Raw genomic sequence first — 27,422 nt, forward strand, 5'->3', positions numbered from 1 at the left:
TAGTATAGGCATACTTAGTATTCGGAGTGACTTAGTATAGGCATAATTAGTATTCGGAGTGACTTAGTATAGGCATAATTAGTATTCGGAGTGACTTAGTATAGGTATAATTAGTATTCGGAGTGACTTAGTATAGGCATAATTAGTATTCGGAGTGACTTAGTATAGGCATAATTAGTATTCGGAGTGACTTAGTATAGGCATAATTAGTATTCGGAGTGACTTAGTATAGGCCTAACTAGTATTCGGAGTGACTTAGTATAGGCATAATTAGTATTCGGAGTGACTTAGTATAGGCATACTTAGTATTCGGCGTGACTTAGTATAGGCATGCTTAGTATTCGGAGTGACTTAGTATAGTCATGCTTAGTATTCGGAGTGACTTAGTATAGTCATGCTTAGTATTCGGAGTGACTTAGTATAGGCATAATTAGTATTCGGAGTGACTTAGTATAGGCATAATTAGTATTTGGAGTGACTTAGTATAGGTACACTTAGTATTTGGAGTGACTTAGTATAGGCATAATTAGTATTCGGAGTGACTTAGTATAGGCATACTTAGTATTCGGAGTGACTTAGTATAGGCATAATTAGTATTCGGAGTGACTTAGTATAGGCATAATTAGTATTCGGAGTGACTTAGTATAGGCCTAACTAGTATTCGGAGTGACTTAGTATAGGCATAATTAGTATTCGGAGTGACTTAGTATAGGCATACTTAGTATTCGGCGTGACTTAGTATAGGCATACTTAGTATTCGGCGTGACTTAGTATAGGCACACTTAGTATTCGGAGTGACTTAGTATAGGCATACTTAGTAATCGGAGTGACTTAGTATAGGCATACTTAGTATCCGTAGTGACTTAGTATGGGCATAATTAGTATTCGGAGTGACTTAGTATAGGCATACTTAGTATTCGGAGTGACTTAGTATAGGCACACTTAGTATTCGGAGTGACTTAGTATAGGCATACTTAGTATTCGGAGTGACTTAGTATAGGCACACTTAGTAATCGGAGTGACTTAGTATAGGCATACTTAGTATCCGGAGTGACTTAGTATAGGCATAATTAGTATTCGTAGTGACTTAGTATAGGCATACTTAGTATTCGGAGTGACTTAGTATAGGCATACTTAGTATTCGGAGTGACTTAGTATAGGCACACTTAGTATTCGGAGTGACTTAGTATAGGCATAATTAGTATTCGGAGTGACTTAGTATAGGCATGCTTAGTATTCGGAGTGACTTAATATAGGCATAATTAGTATTCGGCGTGACTTAGTATAGGCATACTTAATATTCGGCGTGACTTAGTATAGGCATACTTAGTATTCGGCGTGACTTAGTATAGGCATACTTAGTATTCGGCGTGACTTAGTATAGGCATACTTAGTATTCGGAGTGACTTAGTATAGGCATAATTAGTATTCGGAGTGACTTAGTATAGGCATAATTAGTATTCGGAGTGACTTAGTATAGGCATAATTAGTATTCGGAGTGACTTAGTATAGGCATAATAAGTATTCGGAGTGACTTAGTATAGGCATACCTAGTAATCGGAGTGACTTAGTATAGGCATACCTAGTATTCGGAGTGACTTAATATAGGCATAATTAGTATTCAGATTGACTTAGTATAGGCATGCTTAGTATTCGGAGTGACTTAGTATAGGCATAATTAGTATTCGGAGTGACTTAGTATGGGCATGCTTAGTATTCGGAGTGACTTAGTATAGACATACTTATTATTCGGAGTGACTTAGTATAGGCATACTTAGTATTCGGAGTGACTTAGTATAGGCATGCTTAGTATTCGGAGTGACTTAGTATAGGCATAATTAGTATACGGAGTGACTTAGTATAGGCATAATTCGTATTCGGAGTGACTTAGTATAGGCATAATTAGTATTCGGAGTGACTTAGTATAGGCATACTTAGTATTCGGCGTGACTTAGTATAGGCATACTTAGTATCCGGAGTGACTTAGTATAGGCATACTTAGTATCCGGAGTGACTTAGTATAGGCATAATTAGTATTCGGAGTGACTTAGTATAGGCATACTTAGTATTCGGAGTGACTTAGTATAGGCATGCTTAGTATTCGGAGTGACTTAGTATAGGCATGCTTAGTATTCGGAGTGACTTAGTATAGGCATACTTAGTATTCGGAGTGACTTAGTATAGGCATACTTAGTATTCGGAGTGACTTAGTATAGGCATGCTTAGTATTCGGAGTGACTTAGTATAGGCATAATTAGTATTCGGAGTGACTTAGTATAAGCATAATTCGTATTCGGAGTGACTTAGTATAGGCATAATTAGTATTCGGAGTGACTTAGTATAGGCATACTTAGTATTCGGCGTGACTTAGTATAGGCATAATTTGTATTCGGAGTGACTTAGTATAGGCATAATTAGTAATCGGAGTGACTTAGTATAGGCATACTTAGTATCCGGAGTGACTTAGTATAGGCATACTTAGTATTCGGAGTGACTTAGTATAGGTATAATTAGTATTCGGAGTGACTTAGTATAGGCATACTTAGTATCCGGAGTGACTTAGTATAGGCATAATTAGTATTTGGAGTGACTTAGTATAGGCATACTTAGTATTCGGAGTGACTTAGTATAGGCATAATTCGTATTCGGAGTGACTTAGTATAGGCATACTTAATATTCGGAGTGACTTAGTATAGGCATAATTCGTATTCGGAGTGACTTAGTATAGGCATACTTAATATTCGGAGTGACTTAGTATAGGCATAATTAGTATTCGGCGTGACTTAGTATAGGCATAATTAGTATTCGGAGTGACTTAGTATGGGCATGCTTAGTATTCGGAGTGACTTAGTATAGACATACTTATTATTCGGAGTGACTTAGTATAGGCCTAACTAGTATTCGGAGTGACTTAGTATAGGCCTAACTAGTATTCGGAGTGACTTAGTATAGGCATAATTCGTATTCGGCGTGACTTAGTATAGGCATACTTAGTATTCGGAGTGACTTAGTATAGGCATACTTAGTATTCGGCGTGACTTAGTATAGGCATACTTAGTATCCGGAGTGACTTAGTATAGGCATACTTAGTATTCGGAGTGACTTAGTATAGGCATAATTAGTATTCGGAGTGACTTAGTATAGGCATAATTAGTATTCGGAGTGACTTAGTATAGGCATACTTAGTATTCGGCGTGACTTAGTATAGGCATACTTAGTATCCGGAGTGACTTAGTATAGGCATAATTCGTATTCGGAGTGACTTAGTATAGGCATAATTAGTATTCGGAGTGACTTAGTATAGGCATACTTAGTATTCGGAGTGACTTAGTATAGGCATAATTAGTATTCGGAGTGACTTAGTATAGGCATACTTAGTATTCGGAGTGACTTAGTATAGGCATAATTAGTATTCGGAGTGACTTAGTATAGGCATAATTAGTATTCGGAGTGACTTAGTATAGGCATACTTAGTATTGGGAGTGACTTAGTATAAGCATAATTAGTATTCGGAGTGACTTAGTATAGGCATACTTAGTATTCGGAGTGACTTAATATAGGCATAATTAGTATTCGGAGTGACTTAGTATAGGCATACTTAGTATTCGGAGTGACTTAGTATAGGCATAATTAGTATTCGGAGTGACTTAGTATAGGCATAATTAGTATTCGGAGTGACTTAGTATAGGCATACTTAGAATGTTATTCTGGCAACATTGTAGTTTCTATGGATGGCAACACTGAAAATTCTTCATGTTCATATTTTCTGTTGTAAAGTAAGGCTCTTAATCTATAATTTTTTCGATGCCCGGAAATATTCATTAAATAGGAAACTGATGAATATTGAAATGAAAGACATACCATTTAGTGTACTGTGTGGGTAGTAGATGGCAGGAATGTTTGAAGTTCCAAAATGCTTGCCCCAGATAGTGCCATTGTTCGGTTCCCGCCATTTTCCATTCAGCTGGTTTCTAGGTGGCAGAGTGGTGGGAAAAGGGTATATTGACAAGTTTGAATACTGCTGGTGCTCTATTCTAAATTACAAAGTTGGGTTGTGCGAATGCAAAGCAATGTTTGTGTCAATACAGGTTACATACAGTAATTTGGTCATATATTTTTAATTTCTACATCATGGGAAAATAAAAGGACTCATCTCCAAGAAAGCAAGGTATGATTTTGGGACCTGTATTATACATATTTTTGCCTAGCGTGTCGCGTCGAGTCTCGGTAAAAGATGTTTGTTTGCTGTGTTTTCTCTATATTTGCGTAAAGAAATTTTGATTACAGAATACTAAATATGTTTGGTAAACAATAAAACCACTAAATTTTGAAATACGAAATGCGACAGAATCAAATCCAGATTCAAACTGTGGTCCTGTTTCTTCTGAAGGTTCAGCCAATTTCACAGCTTCTTTACTAGTAGAAAAATCCCTCCGAAGTATTGATGATAGGATACACTGAATCGAGCTTATTTTTATGTATTGCTGACATTTTTATTGTTTTTCGTTTATAGAATGATATTTTATAATCTTTATTTACCAATTAGCCTGCTCGAGTTTAGTCGAAAATGGAAAGAAATGTACCTAAGAAATGGAAAAACATCGTGAATCATACAATATATGTGTAATTTTTCTTTCGCACTGGTGTACATTCCACGGCCCTCTAAAGGCAACTATTTATTATTATTATTATTATTATTATTATTATTATTATTATTATTATTATTATTATTATTATTATTTATGCAGTTTCCAGAATGTAAGAGGGGCAGTCCTTTATACCCATGTACGTATTTAAAGTTTAGAAGTGTCGACCAAGGCCCTTGGCCCATGAATCTTGGTTGGAGGAAGCGCGGGCCCTGAGCTGTGGACCCAGAAGCACAAAAATTTCCTCAAGTAACCCAATCACTACTCGTAATGAAGCCAACTCAGAAAGATAAATAGTAATTAAATATAGAAACTAAATATCTATATTGTTTAAAACAAACTTCATTAGAAACTTCCAACTTTAATGAATACAATAACAATACAGTCTTATTAAGAAATTTGAAACACATGAACTTTGATTTTTGTAAGGATTAAGTCTACTTATAAATTCTGGATTTTTAAAACGTTTTCCAGACTCACGATATTCTAAAGTACTGTCAAATATAGCTTTACTTGGTGTGACTTCAATTACTACATAATAATAGGTAATTATTTCTTTAGTTTGATCGTCGATCTGGTATCGCACACGTGCATTTTTTATTGCTTTCAGTTTCAGAGTTGCACACTTTTTATAAGGTTTTAAGATGTTTTCGTTTATGTGGTTCAAAAGAACTTTAGAAGCAGAAATTACTTGTTGATTGTACACTGAAATTTCGTGTGTCCCATTACTCGAACATAAACACCAATGGGGAGCTATACCAGATTTGTTACAAGTTCTTTCACTCGGAATTGGTAGAAATAAACTTACACCACGTTGTTCATTCAATGCAGTTTTGGATCGAATATTTAAAACTTCCTTTTCAAGATTATGAAGATTTATTATATCTTTTAAAGTTTCATGGAGATCGAAAGGTGTTATTAGTTTATGGGAATTCTTTCGCACATTAGTCACAGCTGTAGTGTAAACACTTTCAAACCATTTCGGAAATACGAAGAACAGCATAGGTAAGCGTTCTTCTTGATAACCGAGGTGAGTTCGTCGCATTTCACCATATCGCATGCCATGATCACTCATAAATACCAAGATAGTATTGTTTAAAGCACCAGTATGGAACAAATCACTTAAAAGGGTCGCATAATCTTCATCACCGAGTTGGGCAAAATTAACATTGTCATGGGTTAAGCTTACAAGCCAGAAAAATGCAAAGTACAATTTTGAGTTGAATGACACTGTTAACTTTCTGATATAATTTAAAATTTGATTAATCTTTTTTCGCGGCCCTGCGCACACATTAACTGCACCTCGCTTTTTGTGACCGATTTCGCTTTCCATACGTAAGATATATGGCCGCAAATAGTAGTCAGTAGGTTGCTTCCAGAAGCCAGCTTTTAAATAATTGAATGGTGCGATCCAGGTTGCATCATCTCCATAAACCGTTCTAAATCCATGTTGACTATATTTTTTCCATAACCAAGGACAATCATCCAGCTTTGTCTGTTTAGACGGCCAACATTTTGACTTTAACTCACCGTGTGTCAGTCCTGTGAAAAGTGGCACTAAATTTACAAAAGTATTGTCTGCAACTTTATTATATCCGAACATCTCAATTGCGTTTAATTCTTTTGTTAGAATAGAAAGAGTTTTAGGCATTTGTCTGTGAAAATTAAGTCTTGACGTGCTGTCCATTCCTATAATCAATACACTAACATTTCTTGTGGTATGACCATATTTCTTGTTAGCTTCTTCACATCGTTTCTCCACATGAGGTTTCAACGGAAGAAATGCATGGTAGTCTGTGTAGCTGTTGAATTTGTTGATGCTGCAAGAAACGCTGACAAATTCTTTGTCCATCTTCACAGAATTCTTGAACGGAATACATATTTTGTTGAACCTGTAACAAAAATAAGTACTATAAAATAAAATAAAAACTACAAAATTTTACAAGAATATAAATTTTTTTCTTTATTTTAACCGCTAGCTAAATTTTGCGGAAATTACAAATTTTCTATAGCCATAGGCAGGGACGACGCAGGGTCTTTGGGGTGTGGATCCTTGAAATCCATTTTTTTGCAAATTTAGTCTAGTTTTAGGGATGATTTTGCAAATTTCAATATAATTTATCTTCATATTGAATTTGAAGCCCTCAAAGGCCTTTGGATTTCTCCCGAAATAAATTCCTACGTATGTTTCTTGTCGTAAATTAAAGCAAGTCCATAAATCGGTTATCAAAATTGCATTTTTAATGTAGAGGTGAAATATAAACCAAAAGTGTCACAGATACCAGGAGTGTTCAATAAACACTGTCAATAAAGTTGTCGTTTCAAAACTACACACATTTTGCCGGTTGCACTCGAATCACGCTCAATATAGTTGCCATGCAAAACAGTACGCTTCATCCAAAGCCGCTGCCATTCTGTAAACATTTCTTCGAATTCATTTTTGTATGCACCACCAGAACACTAACACAGGGGGGAGCCAAGGATAATTTTTAGATGGCCTGACTTTAGTTCACCTAACATTCATTCATACGTACGAAGGAACACACTGAAAGTTTCAGGATAGGGTGAGGATGGTTGCAGAGGAGCTCAGCCCCCTGACCACCCCTAGATACAGGCATATATTAGTTTCAAAATACCCTCTGGAGCCTTCAGAGCTGTTGTAATGTTGGGAAAGGAACGTTTTCTGAGATCCTCTTCTACTTGTGGGTAGAAAAAGAAGCGATTAGGAGCCAGATCTGGCCGATATGAATGATACGGGACCGTCTCGCTGTTTTTCTTGGAATAACATATCACAATTTTGTTCGCTACATGAACACGTGCATTGCCATGATGCAGTACCCAATATCCCATGAGGTTTCTTCTCTTCTTGAGGATGTGATCTATTACTAGCTGCTTCAAAACAAAGATATTGCAATATCCCGCATGGTTGTGTTTATAAACACCCGACATGTGCTTCTGTTTACAAGCATCAACCAGGGGCGTCATTTAGGGAGGGCAGGAGGGGCAATTGCCCCCCCTCAAGAGTTTGAGGAATACATATACTTTAATCGATTGTCTACTAATATATTAGTACAAAACCGGATAGTCTTATGCCTGTGGTGCTTTTGCCCCCCTCAAGCGAAGTCTGAAATGACGCTCCTGGCATCAACCATGTGCGTCTTACTACGGAGTACTATAGCTGTAGACGACAGAGCTAACAGCGGCGCCACTGGTCATGTGACGACAGAGGAACAACAGCGCCACCAAATCACCTGGAGTACCTTTATAACCGAGAGGATTTCAACGACAGGTATCAGTCTCGACTGGTTAAGTCCCCATTCTTGTTTTGTAGTGAAGCCTTGGAAGTACACCACCTAAACCCCATAAACCTAGCTTACAGTGGAGTTTCTGGCTTGCAGTAGATCCTTGCGGAAACTTTACCTCTCTTTCTTCTTTCAGTGGAGCTTTATCGGGACTCAAACCCCTCTCTGCTTGCATGTGGAGCATTGGGAGATTCCTTATCACAACATCTGCCTAGTTTGCAGTGGAGCTTTGTCGGGACTCAAACCCCTCTCTGCTTGCATGTGGAGCATTGGGAGATTCCTTATCACAACATCTGTCTAGCTTGCAGTGGAGCTTTGTCGGGACTCAAACCCCTCTCTGCTTCCATGTAGAGCATTGGAAGATTCCTTATTACAACATCTGCCTAGCTTGCAGTGGAGCTTTGTCGGGACTCTAACCTCTCTCTGCTTCCATGTGGAGCATTGGGAGATTCCTCATAAAACATCTGTCTAGCTTGCAGTGGAGCTTTATCGGGACTCTAACCTTTCTCCGCGTTCTTGCAGAGAAGCATTAAGTGTCCTACTCCTCCTTACGTAACTTGCTTAGTGAAAATTTCTTCATATGACCGTCAGGTCGAAGAGACACCTACTTTTATCCAAATATAAGAGAGTTTGTATCTATTTTGTATTATAGTGGAATTTTGTAATAAAATTTGGTAGTGGGTAAAAAGGATTCCGGATTGTAATTGCTCTATCTACGCTCTACCAACACATGTGATCATGACGGAACCGTGTGGCAATACACTATACCGCAATAATCGAGGAAATTTGGTGCGTGTTCATGTTGCGAACAAGTAGCGGGGTTTCTTCTGGCCCTTTTTGAGAGCTTTTATCTGCAACAGAATTATTTCATCATCTTTCCCGCGAAGGATCTACTTTTTGTACAAACCAGCTTAGCTATTGCTAAGCTGAATTTTTAAAATTTTCTCTTTTAATAGACCCTCAGTGAGCACATTATCAGAGTACATGACTAAATGTTTACGACATAAATACCAAAATTTATTTTTTCTTCGGTAATTTAGTAATCTTAATTGTAACAACATTAAGTTAATGCCTAGATAAAAAAGAAACATACAAAATAATACAAAAGATTAATGATTGAACGCACAAAGAGTTGTTCGTTTTAAGCCTTTGGATTTCTATAAAAATATACTATACATGTATATTTTTAATGACCCACCAATTTCATTACAATATGTTGACAAATCAAATGCGTGAAGAGTTGAGAATCGGGAAAAGATACTGTAATTTCTCACACATTGTATACTTGGTGTCCTTCATAAGAACCAATGCGAAGAAAGTAAGGTAAGGAGGGAAATCAATCACTGCAAAGTTCTATCACAAAATTGTTTCAGCTAATTTTTCCATTTTACGTGGATTTCAATATTTCATGGATAGTAGTAATTTTTTCTTTTAAATAAGCCTCTAAAAAATGCTCTGTGCTACTCGAAAGAACACAAAAACAACGCTGAAATGTTTGGGGTGTATCTGGTCCTTTAATTGCAGCTGCTAAAGGAGATCAAGTTCTGGCATCTATGACGTCCTCAATCACATAGATCTTCATATTGTCTTAAACTTCGATTTCCTAATTTCCATGTTCATTTTCAAACGATTATTATATTCAGGGGATAAAAGTGAGGGGGAATGCAGGGAGACGCCGTTACCCCACTTTCAAAGAATATCCATGGCGTCCTTTCACTTCCTAAAAATTACAATGGACAAAGATAGGCAGGGTGGACAGCGTGACGTCATGCGTCCCTCTACTTTCTACTTTCTTTTTTTAGATTCACTTTTACCCCTGATTAAATTGCAAATCATTCTGAGTCACCTGAGTTTAAAAAAGTTGTAAATGGTGCTGATTATTATAATTATTATTGCATTTTGTTGGAACTTTTCGAATGATATTTATCGCAATGGGTAAAACAGAAGAGCCATACGTATTCTTTGTTTTTATTTCCTTATTTCTAGTTCTGAAAACTAATACTTCCATACTAGATAACTAAGATCCAGTGCCTTGCCGTGGAGGGGGAAGGGGAGCAAAGTAAAGGGGCGCCGAAGTAAGGGGACGTAAAATTCGGAAGGAAAAAAGAAAAGAAAAGAGAGGAATATTACTTGGAAAATTTTAGTTTGCACTTAAATCTTCTTGCTTTAGGAAGTGGTCTTATAACATGTTAGGAAAATGCATGTTCACATGTATAAAATGGAAGGAAAAAAGTGCTCAAAATCAAGTAAAAGCAGGGTTTATTTTTGAAAATTTTATTACTCTTCGCGCCAACCATGGTGGCGCTTCGCGATTGGTCTGGCAACCTCACTCATATGTGCGGAGGTGCCATTGTATACTCTCGCCCCGGCTGCTGACTTTCCACGGCACAAGCACTGCTAAGATCCGCTGAGGACGAGTTCTTGTTTTAGACATGTAAGTTTAATAGATCGTGGAAATTAACTATCGTTTTCGCTTAAGGGGGCAGACTATTAAATATTTTTCAAAGGCTAACATTTTTTTTCACATTTTTGTAAATGAAAAGAGATAATGAAATGTAACATACCTCAATAATAGATAATGTTATTCTACATCCCAAAATGTGAATCGGAAGAATTTTCATTGTTGCCATCCATAGAAATTACAGTGTGACCAGAATTTGTATTACTCAAAAATCTAGGTTATGGCAATGACTAGCAAAATGAACTCAACGGCAACTGATGACTTATCATGGTGTCTGTGTTCCTTGTTAAGTACTTTTTAAATAATATTTGTAATTATTTTGTAATAAAGAGTACAAAATAATAATTTTTAAGAAACAGTAGAATTAAAATACAAATATTATTTAAAAAGCAATTAACAAGGAACACAGACAGCATGATAAGTCATCAATTGCCGTTGAGTTCATTTTTCCAGTCGCTGCCATAACCAAGGTTTTGGGTAATTCAAATTCTGGTCACACTGTAATTTCTATGGATGGCAACACTGAAAATTCTTCCGATTCGTATTTTCGGGTGTAGAATAACATTATCTATTACTGAGGTAAGTTACATTTCATTATCTCTTTTCACTCACGAAAAACTGGCAAGAGAAAAATTGTTAACTTTTGAAAAATATTTAATAGTCTGTCCCCTTAAGCAGGCGACCTAATGGGAAGAAAGTGGTCATCTTAACTTTGCTGTATTGGCTCAGTAACTACGTCTTGTTTTGTTAAGAAAGTGATTTGGAATTTTCCTTTGGGTACTCAGAGAAGATTACAATTAATGTATAAGAACGTAGTATGTGGTTCTCAGAAACGGTCCATTTCTCAACTTTCCACACACTTAAAATAGAGCATTAAGAGATATACACACTTGTACAAATTCTCCAGATCTTTCACGGAACGAGAAAGATTTGCTTCTACTCGCCAAAAATCTTTGTAACAGCATTTGATATCCTTTCGATCTAGTAAGTAATACTTTGGCAGCACAGAGAAGTTAACCCAAAGTGTTGTTGAGTTGGATTCTATCAGAGAAGGCACATGGGAGCATATGAGTGGATCCACTTTCTTTATAAATCGCCGAATGCTTGGATCAAAAGGATTGTAATTTCGAATTTGACAACCATATGTGAGGTACTGCGAAGGTATCACACCTGAAATAGAAGATAACAAAGCATTATTTTAGAAGTCAATAATAATAAATCATTGGAGAGATCTCCTTATTATCAAACATATATGAGCAAAATGTGTTTCCTCGTTATGAGTGCATGTTTCACGAAAACATTCGTAAATATAATCTATTTTGATTAAACGCACAACTTAGTTATTTTCGAGGACTACAAGAATCACTTCATATCCATGGTCCTGCGTAACGTAGTCGCTAACACTCTCGTCTTTGGGGTGAGCGGCTCCGGGTTAGATTCCCAGTAGATACACTTGGTGGTAAAGGTATAATAGCTTTTTTCACACAAGTCATCCTGAATGAGGTTTTTCCGGCGTTTTCTCATTCACATCAGGTTCACGGTAATATCCAAAAGTGTTTATGAATATATTAAAAATAAGAGAAGAACCATTTCTATTACGACGAATGAAATTGGTCAAGGACGGGAAGGAAAATTTAGCTTATTTTAAACGATATATCCGCTACAGCGCCGTAACTTAGATTTTTTGTGGGGAGAGGCAAGCATTAATACGCGTATTTGGGTCCCCGGCGCCTGTGGGCCCTTCCGCACGGTAAGGTCTGCGGGGCTTTTAGTTACACCTCTGGGCCCGTTCCATACATGACAAATTAATTAAGGGGACAATATTGACAAATCTCATAGCCATACTTATAAATATTATTTCTAGGGCCCTTAATAGAATAGTAGACATTTTTTTTTTTTTTTTTTTTTTTTTTACCGAAAGGAGCCCACGACTGATTTTTGTTTTATTTACCTTTTGTGTGCTATTTTATTTATGCAATGTAGTGAACCTGTTTGATGCTTCATTTATAATTTCATGTTCGTCTAGTAGCTATACGGAATAAGAAAATTTTGCCTTAAAACGGGACCCCTCGAACGGCGAGGAGCTACTTTTTTGGGGGGGCAGTTGCCCCCTTCCCCCACAAGTTACGACCCTGATCCGCTACGAGTTCGAAAGTAGTAAACACTGAGTAAACCCTAAATATTGCCATCTGTTAGCTGCTAGCATTTATTTATAATCATAAACGATGAGAAAATGACGACATTAAAAGAAAATACAATATAACAACAAAATAGCACAACATAACAATATTTTTACTATTGCTGCACTCGAGCTGCAGTACACAATTCGATAAACGTTCATGTTTCCACTACGAATCTTTTACAGTGAAGAAATCCACCAGCAGATATATATTTACGTTTTGGAAGATATATTAGTAATTCAATTGACCGATGAGATCGGTCACTGCGATTGCAAGTAAAATGCCTACAATGTGACAAGTGGGATCACGTTTAATGTTCAGGTACATGGTTTCCTCTAATTATATGAATCGAGTAAATTTCGATTTTTTAATTCTCCTTTACCGTTGGCAAAAAATATGCATCCTTCAAAAAATGTGCATCAAATCTGTCCTTCCTTCAACCTAAGGGTCGTGTAGATTGAAAAATATATGGTCCACTTGGTAATATGTTTTTACATCATTTGTTGATGGAGAGAGCATTCTATTTTACTACATTTAAGAGTCTTATTTTCTGGCCGCTTTTCACTAATTACGTACAAATTTATAATATGCGTGCAAACCAAAATGTAATTAAAACGATTATTTCCGTGTCTACTGTTACGTCTACTAGGTTCCGATGTGCTTGCGCCAGAGGACATTTTTCGTGATATCTGTGCGTGAAACACGTACCACATTTTGCTAGATAGTTATTACAACTTAATATTGCATCTTATTTCACTATAGATTACGGCAAAGCTGAAGGAAACCTACGCCAGCTCCGTTAACGATGGTGCCGTGTCTGTAAACGTAGATTCCTTTGTAAGTTCGTATTTGTGAAACAATCGTACATTTGTAAAGTTTCTGTTACAAGTATTTAGTAAACAAATGAATATTCTGAAAATATATTTTAAATTGATTTACGTCTGAAATGTTACTGTATAAACATATATACAAGACCACAAATAATTTTTATTCAAATAAATATTTATAAAATACTAACCAGTAGAGAATAGCAAAATATTGATAAAAATTAAATTTTACTAAGAAATACTTAAAAGTAAATTTCTGTTGTTTTTACTAGCCTGAAGGTCTTTAGTGCAAATAATTTCAATGTTTAATACAATTCACTCATCTTCAGTTCAATAGTAAATAAGAATTTTCAGATTCAGTGCAATAGTAGACTTAGCTACCAAGGCTGCTACTCTTTTCTTACAACCCCAACTGTGATTTCGATAAAACAAGACTACCCTGAAGCAGGGTCGTGCCGTGAAAAATAAGCGCCCGGGGCGAGAGTACACGACGGCGCCCCCATACATATATTCCAAGCATTTTTTCTACCTTTTTCTCCCGAATTTTTCGCCCCCTTACTTCGGCGCTCGGGGCCGCCGCCCCCCACGGCACATCCCTGCCCTGAAGATCACAATTATCGTGGATTTGAGTGAATTGTCAAGTCTTGTAGGATAGGTCTGAGACGGAGAACACTGTCAAAGGGTTTGTCCCCGCTACACTTGCAGAACTTCGCGAGCATATTTTGGAACTTTCTCTTGAATATATGGTAAGCAGATGGATCTGCGGCATGGAATATATGGATTCGATTCCCAGTAGGAGCATGTGTGTTTCAGATTCTACGTTAAAGAGTAGGTTTATGGGTTGGTGCTAAAAATGAGTGGTCGAATAAATTATTCATTTGCTTTAGAAAGGTTCGAAATCAAATGCTACTTAAATATTAATGCATCATGAAAATATTACCGTGTTCTTGTTTCAAACTCCATAAATATTATAAACGTACTAGAATTGAAGGTAAATACCTTTCCACCGTTAGTACAGTTTACTCATTGTAGTCCTTTCAACTTAATTCTGTTAATAAGCATGTTTGTTAATGAATATGTAACAGAATAATTCTTATAGAATTGATTAAGAAATTCGAATTGGAGAAATAGGTTTGTAACATTAATGACTTTCAACTTCTTGAATAACTTGGGTTCTTTGTGCTGAGTGTAATTAAGTTCAACAGTTAAGACGTACTAGATATATGATTGAAATAAAAATAAGGAAATATTAAGTTCCAAAGTTGGGTGTCCGTTTCCAGCAAATTTTTTAAAATTCACAGGAAAGATATGGATAATTTGATCGTTTGTGTGCTTGATAATATATAAGAGTCTCGAAAAATCTGTTTATTTGTTATATATAAGTGGTTATAAACATGGGACTATACGCCGAGCGGAGGGAAGTATACTTGGCGCAAGGTAACCGAACAGTTGCATTGTGGGAAAGAAACGAGCATTTATGTTATCAACATGGCGAATGTACAAGGGCAATGAGCTAACAGTTTTAACATTTGTGAAGCAATACGTTGATAACGAGCAAAATCTTTTTAAAGTTTATGAAGAGCACTTATTAATGAACCTAATAACAAAATTGCAGAAAGTGTGGAAAGGAGATAACAGCGAAAAAAACGTGGCGAAAGCGGACGCCCAACTTCGGAATAAATGCCAAAAATAAAATAAAATTTTTCAGTTTAATATTTCACGATTGTGCCCGTTAGGCTAAGGGAGACGGATGATTAACGCAAGTAAACGATGATGGATGAATTGGTAGAATAGGAACGTGGGAGGCAGTGGCGTAGCACGCTTTTGCGCCCCCCCCCCCGCAAAGTATAGAGAAGGGGCCCTAGTTGTAAAGCCGATAGAAGTAAGATTGAAGTTCTACTTCTTTAAATCTTTATTCATAGCAAGACTTCGGGGCCGCCTATACCCCGGTGCCCTTGCACTGCGGGGGTTGCGGGGGCAGTTGCTACGCCACTGGTGGGAAGAAACAGAAGAACAGTGAGAAGATTCAGGAACACAATGTTGTCCATCTCAAACTTGCTTGGGTGGTCTCGCGTGGCGAAGTCTCAGACGCTCTCGCCTTTGGTTGCGAGCGATTTTCCTGGGTTTCCCCTCATTCATACCAGGCAAATGCCAGGATGGTACCTACCATAATGGTCTCAGGGCGCTTCCTTCCTTCCCTCCCTTTGTCGGATAGTGTGCTCGCCGAGGGACGTCATTCCTCATATAAGTGACGGGCTAAATGCCCTTAGATACCGACAGCCCAAGAATCTAATTCCTAATCCTAATAAAACTTAGTTGACCGGGGATCGAACCACGGACCCTATGCACCAAAGGTAAACTCTCTACCACTGAGCTACTATGATTCTTAGATATATAAGTATGTAATGGCAAATTCATAGTTACTTTTCCTGTCATATTTGCGACTTTAATCAGAATTTAATCCTTCCACTGCTAAATCTGTTCTCAGAGCCAAAAAAAAGATATTTATTATTGTTTCCGGATGGTTTGTTAGTCATATTAACATAATATGCAAATATATATATATATATATCCATAAAAGTTTACATTTTGCGTAAGATACCATACGGTGCACAAATGTCTATTATTTCTAAGAAAATACTTCTCATTGCAATTTTTTTTTGGATGCTTAGACCCTTTTCAGTTTTGTATTTGTAAATAATTAAACTTATTTCTGTAGTTTTGGCTTACATTAGTACACTTTATTCAAAAAATGTTTCATAATATCTATGTTTGAACTATTTTCTACCTCAATCCAGAGGGTGAAAGTAAGGGGGAACGCGGGTAGACGTCGTCCACCCACTTCCAAAAATATCTATGGCGTCCCCTCACTTTCTAAAAAATTACAATGAGCAAAGATAAGCACGGGGGATGGCGTAATGTTAAACGTCCCCCTACCTTTACAGATCCACTTTTACCCCTGCCTCAAAGATATAGTATGTATATAACATATGTGATTGCAATACAGAATGTTCACATATTTTGAAGAGAACAAATTTCTTCTCTTGGCATGGCTCTTGAGTGGAAAACTATTTATAGACAACTAGAATTTGCTCACACATTGAAAAGTTGTATCTAGAGTTGTTATATGTGGCAGATACTCCAGAGGCATGCTATTGTAACAGTTATTATTTTGGTGGTTACAGTTTCAACTTGCAATAGTCGTGTGAATGAGGAAGCATTTACTATATACCAATCAAAAGCAACTTGGTGAGAAGATCTCGAATACTTCTACTACGGAGAAGAAATAACAATACATTTCAATACACAGTGCTAAGACACAGTGAAACATTATTCGTATTACATTTTGCCTGACTGTAAAAAAAAAAAAAAAAAAAATGCAAATAAGATTTTACACGAAATTACTGAATTTGTACTACTAGGATAATTTGAAGAAAAATCATCCAAAGAATAAAAACAATATTGATCCTGTTATTTTCAAAAGACACCAAAATCTGCTTTCTCATAAACAAAGGAAAAAAGAAATTTCTAGATTTCTGAAACAAAAAAGTCTGCCCTTACTGGCTACCCTCACAATTGTGATGGCCAAAATTTACAGTGTTCCCACCAATCTGATAATTACCTTGGAAACATAACAAATTGCCCTAATGAATAAATAGATCTTAATTCACAATAAAAGGCATATACGAGACAGACTGTCTCGTATATACTTCAGACAAATACAGTTCAGATGATGAGTAATAGAATTTCAAAACTATGGTTCTCGAGAGCTTTCTTCAACTCCGCAGAACACACTACTCATAAATGTTGTGATTTCCAATATACTTAACAGATACCTATTCAGTACCTGATAACTGGTCATTCAGACACTCTCAAATGTGCTTGTAGCTAATTTGTGTACTAAAATCCTTTGATTGGCATTTTTTGCCACAGTGAAAATAGCGCTCACAATTGTGAGGGTATCCGCTGAAAGGGTTAAAAAATACCTTCCATATATATATACAGGGTGCTAATGAACTATACCGACAAATCGTAAGATGTGATTCCTCACATAAAAATAAAAAAAAAAAAAATTCATATGGACCTATGTCGAAAAGTGCATAGTTCTAAAGCTAGGGCTGTCTAAAACAGCGAAAATGCCAAATTTCAACATACCCTATTTCGAATTCGAGAGACTATGGATGGTAGTCCTTATCAGCGTAAAGGAAGTCACACATACGCAATTCAGAAATGCATATTTCATTAATGTTCGATGGGCATACAGAGTATTCCCTGCAGGGTGAAATTCCCAGACATGCCATCAACCGAATTTTGAGATATGCTCTGACTTTATGATTGGTCCAAAGTAGGCAAACGATAAGCCTTGATAGCAGTGAACACGGAAGCTTTGGCGCGATGTCAGAAGTGATAAGGATCCTCAGTAGCTCGGTCTCTCGTACTTGAAAAAACGCGTACTGCGATGTTTTCTTTCACGCTTATAAGTGAAGAAAACGTGAAATATACAGTGACGAAATACATATCATCACACCTTATTCCGAACACAAAAGAAACATGGAGCTGCCGGTTCCTAGCACTTCCGCTTTCCCTCCGAAGCATTGGATGCCCATTGTTGTCAAGGTTTACCTCCTGCCTACTTTGAACCCTTCTTGCAATCAGGGTATATCTGAAAACTATATTGAAAGCATATCTGAGAATTACACCCTGTAGGGAATACCGTCTACAAATATTGACAATTGATGAAATATGCACTTTTGGATTGTGTATGCCTGGCTTCCTTTACGCTGATAAGAACCACTATCTGCAGTTTCAGGAATTTGAAATAGGGCCTATGGAAATTTAGCTTTTTCGCGATTTTTGACAGGTCTAGCTCTGACACTATGCACTTTTCGCCATAGATCCATATGAATTTTTTTCTCTTATTTTATGTGAAGAATCACCTCTTACAGTTTGTCGGTATAGTTCATTAACACCCTGTATATATATATATATATATATATATATATATATATATATATATATATATATATATATATATATATATATATATATATATATGAAGCTCTACAGTCGTGTGGGGAATTTTGCTGGAAGAGCTAGCAAAGACTGTCGATGTGATTTTCCTCGTGTATAGCTCTGGAGTCGCCAGGTGTAAACGGTTTTTCTCTATATAAGACGTTGGGAAATTGGCCTGGAATTTCCCACTGGAGTGGACATTCAAGACATACTTTCACTTTATCATTCAGTGCAGTTTATGAATTACAGTACAGAGCTCTTGAGAAAGTGGTATGAGAAAATTTTCTCTATATAAAATTTTAGAGAATTTTCTTTATATAAAATTTTAGAAAATTTTCTCTATGTAAAATTTTAGAGAATTTTCTCTATATAAAATTTTAGAGAATTTTCTCTATATAAAATTTTAGAGAATTTTCTCTATATAAAATTTTAGAGAATTGATCCGAAACTTACCACTATATAGAACACACAAGACATGTTTCTACTTTGTCATTATTCACACCTTTGCTTTCTAAAATTTAGGCATTTTTTATTATACAACAAACATTTATGTTTTAAACATGAATCAACAGTACTCGCCTATATTTAAACTTTTTGGTTGAGGTACCTGATATGTTAAATATGTTCTTGTGTTGATGAAATACATGAGTGCCAGAATGCTAACTAAAACCACAATACATGTGCGAGAATATCTTCTGGTCTTCTTCTTTGAATAAGCAGAGGCGCCAACATTCTGAAAGGTGTGTTTCATTGCAAACACTACCTAGAATTAAAATAAACAAAAGTCAATTGTAAGAATTAATTTGGAAACTTAAAAAACTTAAGAATTATAATTTAACAAATTGTTTTGCTTGGTAATATTATGTTCAGTTTTAATATTGCAAGATATTTTTTTTTTGAACTGGAGGCTAAATTGAGAAGTTCAGTGCAAGAGTAAGTTATCTCCTTGACAATTAAAATTTTACAATGTGTGAATTTGCGCTCTCTTATACGTAAATTTAACTATGAACAGTCGGGAAAATATTCTATAGACTAGTAGCAAACTACCAAGGCATACTGAAGTAGTTATCAGGGGGTAAATACAGTACTGCGGTATACGGAGAAACATCACCGCCCAGAATTTCGTCTGGTCAAAACCTTGTCGAAGAAATCTCAATGAGCCAAAACTCACAAGTCGAAATCTCATACGGACAAAACCTCGTCCAAAAAAAAAAAAAACCGTGTCTCTCTTCTCAGCGACACCGAAAACTATGGATTCGACAGTAATGCCAGTCATTTTCGATGATTTTTTTATATATCTTCCCCTGCCTCCTCCTCTTCCAAATTGCGGGGCTGAATGTGGATTTAAACGGCATCGCAAGTGTCATTGCTCATCTCAGCCACCCCGTAAACAATGGATTCGACACTACTATTGGTAATTTTCGATCATATATATATATATATATATATATATATATATATATATATATATATATATATATATATATATATATATATATATATATATATATATATATATATATATATATATATATATATCCACCTTCCCTCTCCCAAGTTGCGGGGCTGAATGTGGACTTAAACTGCATCGGAAGTGTTATTGTTCATTTCAATGACCCCGAAAACTATGGATTCGACACTAATATCGGTCAATTTCGATTATTTTTAAATATCTACCATTCCTTCTCCCCTAAGTTGCACCATCAAAATGAAATGATTAAAAAAAAAAAAAAAAAAAAAAACAGGCCCAAACCTTTTCTATGTTGAAAATTTCATCGAGATCGGTTGGGTGGTTCAAGCGGTGGAAGGTTACTAACACAGTCACTCTCATTTTTTTATATGTATAGATTGGAGTATTTTAAACTGTATTTTTAAAACTATGAATTATTTAACACTAAAACCGTGTTTGGAATCTAAAACTTGAGTGAGATAGTGTTGCCCACTCTAGAAATGTATCATATCGTCATTAATTTGAAAGGAATTTATCGTCTCGTTTTAGAGCAGAATATTCTTCTCGTGGGCAACACTAAGCGAGAGCCTGAATGCAGACAGTTGTCCATGATCTAGCCTAACCCTCAATGAGGTTAGCGAACTTGGGTTAGTGTTAACCTCATTGAGGGCACTGAGCCAGAGTTAGCGTCACTCTCAGTGAGGGGAGTGAGCATAAGCTAGCATGAGCATCAATGAAGACAGTAAGAATGAGCTAATGTGAGCTTTAATGAGAACAGTCAACCTGAGTTAGTGTGAACTTACATAGGGACAGTAAGCCTGAGCTAACGTAAGTCTTAATGAGGAGAGTGAGTATAAGCTAGCATGAGCCTCAATGACGAGAGTGAGCATAAGGAGCCGCAATGAAGACAGTGAGCCTGAGCTAGCGTGAGCCTTTCTGCGGATAGTGAGCCTCAGTTACTATGAACATCAATGAGAAATAAAGCCTAAGCTAAGGTGAACCTGAATAAGGACTAAGCCTGAGCTAGCGTGAGCTTCAATGAAGACAGCGAACCTGAGTTATCCTGAAACCCTCAGTGAAGACAATGAGACTGAACTAGCGTGAATCACAGTGAGGATAGTAAGACTGAGCTAGCGTGAGCCTCAATGAAGACAGTGAACCAGAGTTAGCGTGATCCTCGTTGAGGACACTGAGCCAGAGATAGCGTCAACCTCAATGAGGGGAGTAAGCATAAGCTAGCATGAGCCTCAATGAAGACAGTAAGAATGAGCTAATGTGAGCTTTAATGAGAACAGTCAACCTGAGTTAGTGTGAACTTACATAGGGACAGTAAGCCTGAGCTAACGTAAATCTTAATGAGGAGAGTGAGTATAAGCTAGCATGAGCCTCAATGACGAGAGTGAGCGTAAGGAGCCGCAATGAAGACAGTGAGCCTGAGCTAGCGTGAGCCTTTCTTCGGATAGTGAGCCTCAGTTACTATGAACCTCAATGAGAAATAAAGCCTAAACTAACGTGAAACTGAATAAGGACTAAGCCTGAGCTAGCGTGAGCTTCAATGAAGACAGTGAGCCTGAGTTAGTGTGAACCTCATTGAAGACAATGAATCCTGAGATAGCGTGAGCTGTATTGTGAACAGTGAGTAAGAGTCTCGTGAGGATACTGAACTTGAGCCCGGGGAGAGGGTTAGTGTTGTCAACGGCTCTAGTGGCTCGGCTCACGGCTGAGTCACCACCGAGCCGAGCCGAGAAGTGAGCCGAGGCAATAGCTCACCAAACCAAGCCAGCTCGAGCCCTCGGCTCATTAGGGCCGAGCCGAGCCGATGGCTCACCTCAACCGAGTCGGCTCGAGCCACTGGCTCACCTGAGCTGAACCGAACCGAGCCGATGGCTCATCGCAACTGAGCCGGCTCGAGCCGATGACTATATGTTCAAAATTTTGTGAATTTAGGCGGTGTTGAAAGTCAATGCTAGTGCAAAACACTCGCCTTCTCAAATTTTACTTTTGAGCTACGATAGAAGACAAGAAAGTATTGTGACCGTGAAAAAAAATGACTTCCAGGATTCAACAGATTTACACATTTCCTGGTCTATACGGTATATACTGGAAAAGTAGTTTTTCGATATCTATCCGCCCGCCCGTTCGTCTCGATATAAATGTGCTCCTCGCCTAAAGGCCATACCGTTCAACGTATCCACACCAAATTTTACACATAAGGTTTTCAATAAAATTTTCATGAGGAATTTTCGAATTGTCTTCCTACCCTCAAAATTAAAGGCAGTTTACTTAAGGGTGAACATTAAAAATTGCTACTTGCTTAAAAAATTAAAGGCCCAACGATTTTGTTTAAATTTCATATATCAATATTTACGGTAATTAACAACCCCATACTATGCCGTAAGTCATTTCCCTGGGAAAAGTACAAAATGGCTAGTTTACTCTTGGTGATGAGTTCTTTTAGAACGCGTTTCTCAAAAACGACTCAAGCGATTTTCTTCATATTTCATAAATATATATTTCGTTAGTAACCTGCCAATACGATAACTTATTTGTCCTGAAAATATTCATAAGGGGTAGTTTTGACTTGAGAGTGAGTTTCTTACTATAGTGATTCTCATTAGTCATGTTGTTCATATTTTATTACTAACATTACAATAATTAAACGGCGTGACAAACATCTTGGCATTTGAAGGCGGCGCTCGAAGTTCCCTTTTTAATGCTGCTAGCAAATGAGAGGCCAGCGATATTGCCAAGTTTATTTTGTACACATCCACGTCTATCCTCTGCTACATGATCGCGCTCTAGTTCGTCTGCTTAGCCATAGCCACACCCCTTCGTCTGCTCAGCCAGCCCATAGCATTCGGCAACGTTGCGTCAGAGCTTGCGTTGTATTCGTTTAGCTGAAATGTTTGTCACAGGCTTTAACTCTATCGCCTATGGAACCTGAAGGTCCAATGCCACGTTCAAAAACGCTCTATATTCACTTCTGTCCTTATCCAACTGGATCTAGTTTCTACTTTGTATTCCTATTTTTTGCGAGATCCACCTTAATATTGTCCTCCTATCTGTGCCTAGGTCTTCCTAATGGTCGTTTTCCGATTGGATTTCCAGTTAAAACTTTGCAAACATTCATATTTTATTCCATTCTGCTCAGCTGTGTCTTCTATATGTGATAAACCTAACAATGTTTGGTAAACGTATGGCATAAAAAAACATACAAGGGGTAGTTTTGCCTTGGGGTGATTTTTTCTGGGTGATTTTCTCAAAAGTGACTCACGCAATATTGTTCATATTTCATAAATAAATAATTCATTATTAATATGATAATGTAGTACCTAATTCCTCCTTTAAAAATCTACAAAGTTTAGTTAATCATGGCAGTGAGTTTTTCCAGACAATTTAGTCAACAAGACTCAAGTCAGATGACTTTGTTCATATTTCATACATAAACATTTCATTAATTCGTCTATATGACATAGTAATTTAGTCTTAGGGTGAGCTTTCTGGGCGATTTTCTCAAAAACGAATCGGACTATTTCGTTCATACTTCAGAAATAAATTTTCCGTTAATAAACTGTCAATATTGCCCCAAAAAAAGTCCTGAAAAATTGACAAAGGGTAGTTAGTTTACTCTTGCGCATTTTTTCGGGATATTTTCTAAAACAAAATCTGTCAAAATTTTTCGCATTTCTTAAAAAAATCTTTCGTTAATAACCTGACAACACATGATAAGTCCTTTCTGATGAACAATCAACAAGAGCTACTTTATTCATGGGGTTGAATTACATTTCGAACGTTTTTTCAAAAACGGCTCAGACCATTTTCTTATTTCATAAATAAATTTTTCAGCAATAACTTTTAATGTTGTGTAAATTATTTCTTATGATAATATCCACAAGGGGGTAATTTACTTTCCGGAATATTTTTTTTTTCGGTCGAAGTTTCCTTCGTAAACGCCTTACAATTTTGTTGGTATTTAACTAATAAATATTTTAGTTGTGACTGCGGCATAACGTGATTTAGTTTAAGAAATTGGAGCAAGAAAATTTAGTACGGTGATCCATACCTTTTATTTAAATTTCGTCCACAAAGATGAAGAAATGTTGCATTTGTCACTCATTGTGAAATCATAAGAAATTATGTGTTTTCACTAACAATACTTTAATTTTCATTACCCAAACGCCAAAATGTTCGATTTTTTCATTCATTCATAAATGTCAAAAAAAAAAGTTTTTTATGTTTATTTACGGCAACTGCCAAGGGCGCCCATCAGGGGGGGCAAGGTGGGGCGCTCGCCCCCCTAAGAGGAAATCGTACTTGGGAATATCGAAAGCCCAATAGAATTTTTACATTAGTTATAGCAAAATTTGAAACTATATTTGAAACCTCGCTTATATTTGCTCCCCCTGGAAACCACAACATGGGCGCCCTTGGCAACTGCAACTTTCTACCATATTCTAAATTTGTGAGCTTAAACTTTCGATGAGGCGTGAAACGTTTTAGTACTTACAACAAAACTTAATAACCTAATACTTACCTTTCTATAGCCCTTCCTGTCAGGATTTGACATTACAGATATTTAAGGCTAAATTCGCTTGATAGTTAACATTGTGCAATCTTTCTATATGAATAACTTACAATTTAAATCTTCATTATATCTTCTTATAGTAGGAATAAGTAAAGAAGATACACATTGAAGCAGTTGCCAGCATGTTATAGTAACTAAAACATGATTCGTGAATTATCTTTTAAAGAACTGTATACAAAACATTGAACAAGATAACACTGAGAAGTGATAACATGTACAAAAGACAATTGTAGTATATTTATAAAACATTTTAAGTTACACAGTACGTACGCATATCTATATTATAACTTTCTTTATCCATTTCGTTGTTGTTAAAAATGTTTTGTAATATCATTAGTATGTGGAATAATTAAAAAAAAAAAAACATGGGTTCACTGCATAAATTTTTTCTCCCTGTTGTAATTTGACGTATTGTTCAGATCATCATCTAAATCAGGAGTCTTCAACACACGGCCCGCGAGCCAGAAGTTGTTCGCAGAGCTCTTTGATGTAGCCCACACTCGTTTGGAAAACTAGCTATATAACACGAAAACTTTATTGGATTAAAAAAAAAAAGAAGAAGAAGGCAGCATCTCAGAGTTTTAAATAAGTTACCTTTTCATTACCCTCTCCGGTCGGTATCCTTACACAGACATGAACAATAGCACAATTTTAACCATGAGAACAACAATTCTCTTAGCAAATGTTCAAACAAAGAAACCTTCCATTACGCGTATACCCACCTTCACTAACATGCCTGCTTCTTACGGACATACTCCAGTGGAGGCTCTTCTGCGTCACTCTTCCCTATCGCAGATTAGTGCAATACTAGTTTATATTGAATACTTAGCACAGGTTGATGGATATTTCTTGCAGAATTGCGCCGAACTTCCATTATCTATGAAGATATAACAACGTCATCTGTCTAAAAAAAAAAAAAAAAAAACCTCTAAAGGGCAATTCCACGACGAGGTAAAACTTGATACTATTTTTCGAAACATGTCTAAGTAGAATATTACCTTATGTGAATGATAGAAAAAAAACTTTTAATCATTTGAGCCTGGAAGTAGGATTCTCTCTCTTTTTTAAAAAATAAATTTTACAAGTCCTATATCATAACATAACTCACTTCATGATTCGTTCAGAAGATTCATTCATATCTATCTTGGCAACACTAGGTTTGGGAATGTTATTTTGTTAAGATACCATAGATGTATCTCAAAGAAGCTGGAAGACTTATCACCTAGCTGTAGCAGAAGTTTTTAAGAAATGGTAAGTTTTGTGCGCTTTTTCTGCCTGTTGTTGTGTCCCACCCGTAACGGAAAACATCTAAAAGTTCACTTTGGTCACACATGTATTTTCTGATTAATTGTAATTCCTCGTAAAAGTAAGCAATTTTATATTAGGTTTTCATTGTGAACATTTTAATACAGAAAACAAAATTATTTTAGGATATGTTTAATTATTTTAAACTGTCCCACCCGTAACAACTACGAGGCGTCTAAGCCTGTAACATCTTGAATCATATATTCTAGTAATTTTATGGAGTACAAGGGACTAAATGCTATTAAATACCTTGCAAAGAATCATAAGTGTGTTTGTTTTGCAACTTTTAAAGCAAAATAATTTACCTTTACAATTTTTATTTATTTTATATTTGAGTGTTTGGAAAGATCCTCTTTTTTGGCCGTCTTATATATGTATGCCATTTTATAATTGATTGATATCTAACAACAACAACAACAATGGAGAGGACTTGGGAAGGGATCAGCCAAGGCCTAGGCCAACCATCCCGGCATATGCCTGATAGGACTGAGGGAAACCCTGGAAAACTCCAGTCAGGATGGTCGGCAGCAGGAATCGAACCCACGACCTCCCGAATGCGAAGTCAACGCTCTACCACTTGAGCCACTTCATTTTTAGCTCTAGTTAAGTGGAATTTGGTTTATTTAATCGTAAAACAATCTTAGACCTATTTCTGATGCGATGATTTGTATTTTGTAACATGTTGGCCCTTATACAGCTATCTGGCACTTTATCAAATAACAAATCTGACGATTCAAGGATGTTTACAGGCGCGATCGGCTCGTTGACTAGCGGTCATGTAAGCTTCGTTCTGTGTGCTATTAATAACATACAAATAGTATTTGATTACCTAGAATAGAATTCCGATATATAAATGGTGCAAAGCTCTTTTATGTTCATATATGTTAAATGAACAAACTGAAATCGTTTTTTCTAACAAGTTTCATAGACTATACTTCTTTATTGCAGATGGGTAAAACATCAGTCGAAAGAATTAGGAAGTTCCGTTCTAAGTTAAGAGAACATAGAGAGAAGTACGTACGAAATGAGCGGGAAAGAGATCAGAAACGGCGGGAAGTTGCAAAAGAAAAAGCAAAATCATCTGTTACCATTTTGAAACAGAAGAAACTAAAGGAAGCAGAGAGAAAACGGTTGTACCGGAATGAGAAGGAGGAAAGAGCACAAAGTATGATAAGTGAGTTTCTCCCATTAGGACGATAGACCAGAACATCTCTCAAAAATCCAATACATGTTTCATTAACTAGTGAAATGCCGCATAACGTCTGTGTACATAAATACCACACTAACATGAATTTTCTTATTGAAATTTTTTCATAATGCCTTCCATATTTTCCAACTAATGCATACCGTCTTTTAGAATGTATTGTATGTGATGTGAGAAAAGAGAGTTTCATGTTGTGTAACTGTATTGAGAGCAATGATTTTGATTTGAAAGATACTTTTATGGATTACACAAATGCCAGTCATATTCAAACCGTACATTGGAGAAGATAGATTTTAGAATAAAATGGTCGAGCTACGGTAGTTAAAATGTCCATAGGTGATACAATAAAAGAGCTGGAAGCATTGTTAGGTATATTTAAGTGTCACGTGTACGTGAAACGAGTTCAGGCAAAGGCATTTAATGACATGAAAACAACTTCATTGAATGAC

General features: G+C 36.5%; 1 protein-coding gene across 1 annotated transcript; it reads right to left on the reverse strand.

Moving 5' to 3' along the window:
• Window positions 1-4,968: 4,968 nt before the first annotated feature.
• LOC145674930 (uncharacterized) lies at window positions 4,969-24,587 on the reverse strand. The gene is made up of 4 exons (XM_081745184.1): window positions 24,414-24,587; window positions 19,009-19,192; window positions 11,300-11,579; window positions 4,969-6,538 (listed from the first exon to the last, which is right to left on the reverse strand). Exons 1-4 carry the CDS (start codon window positions 24,444-24,446, stop codon window positions 5,008-5,010), a joined length of 2,028 nt encoding a protein of 675 aa, XP_081601310.1. The 5' UTR covers window positions 24,447-24,587; the 3' UTR covers window positions 4,969-5,007.
• Window positions 24,588-27,422: the final 2,835 nt, after the last annotated feature.

This window comes from Thermobia domestica, chromosome 18 (genome assembly GCF_964235325.1).
Source record: "Thermobia domestica chromosome 18, izTheDome1.hap1.1, whole genome shotgun sequence".
Taxonomy (NCBI): Eukaryota; Metazoa; Arthropoda; class Insecta; order Zygentoma; family Lepismatidae; genus Thermobia; species Thermobia domestica.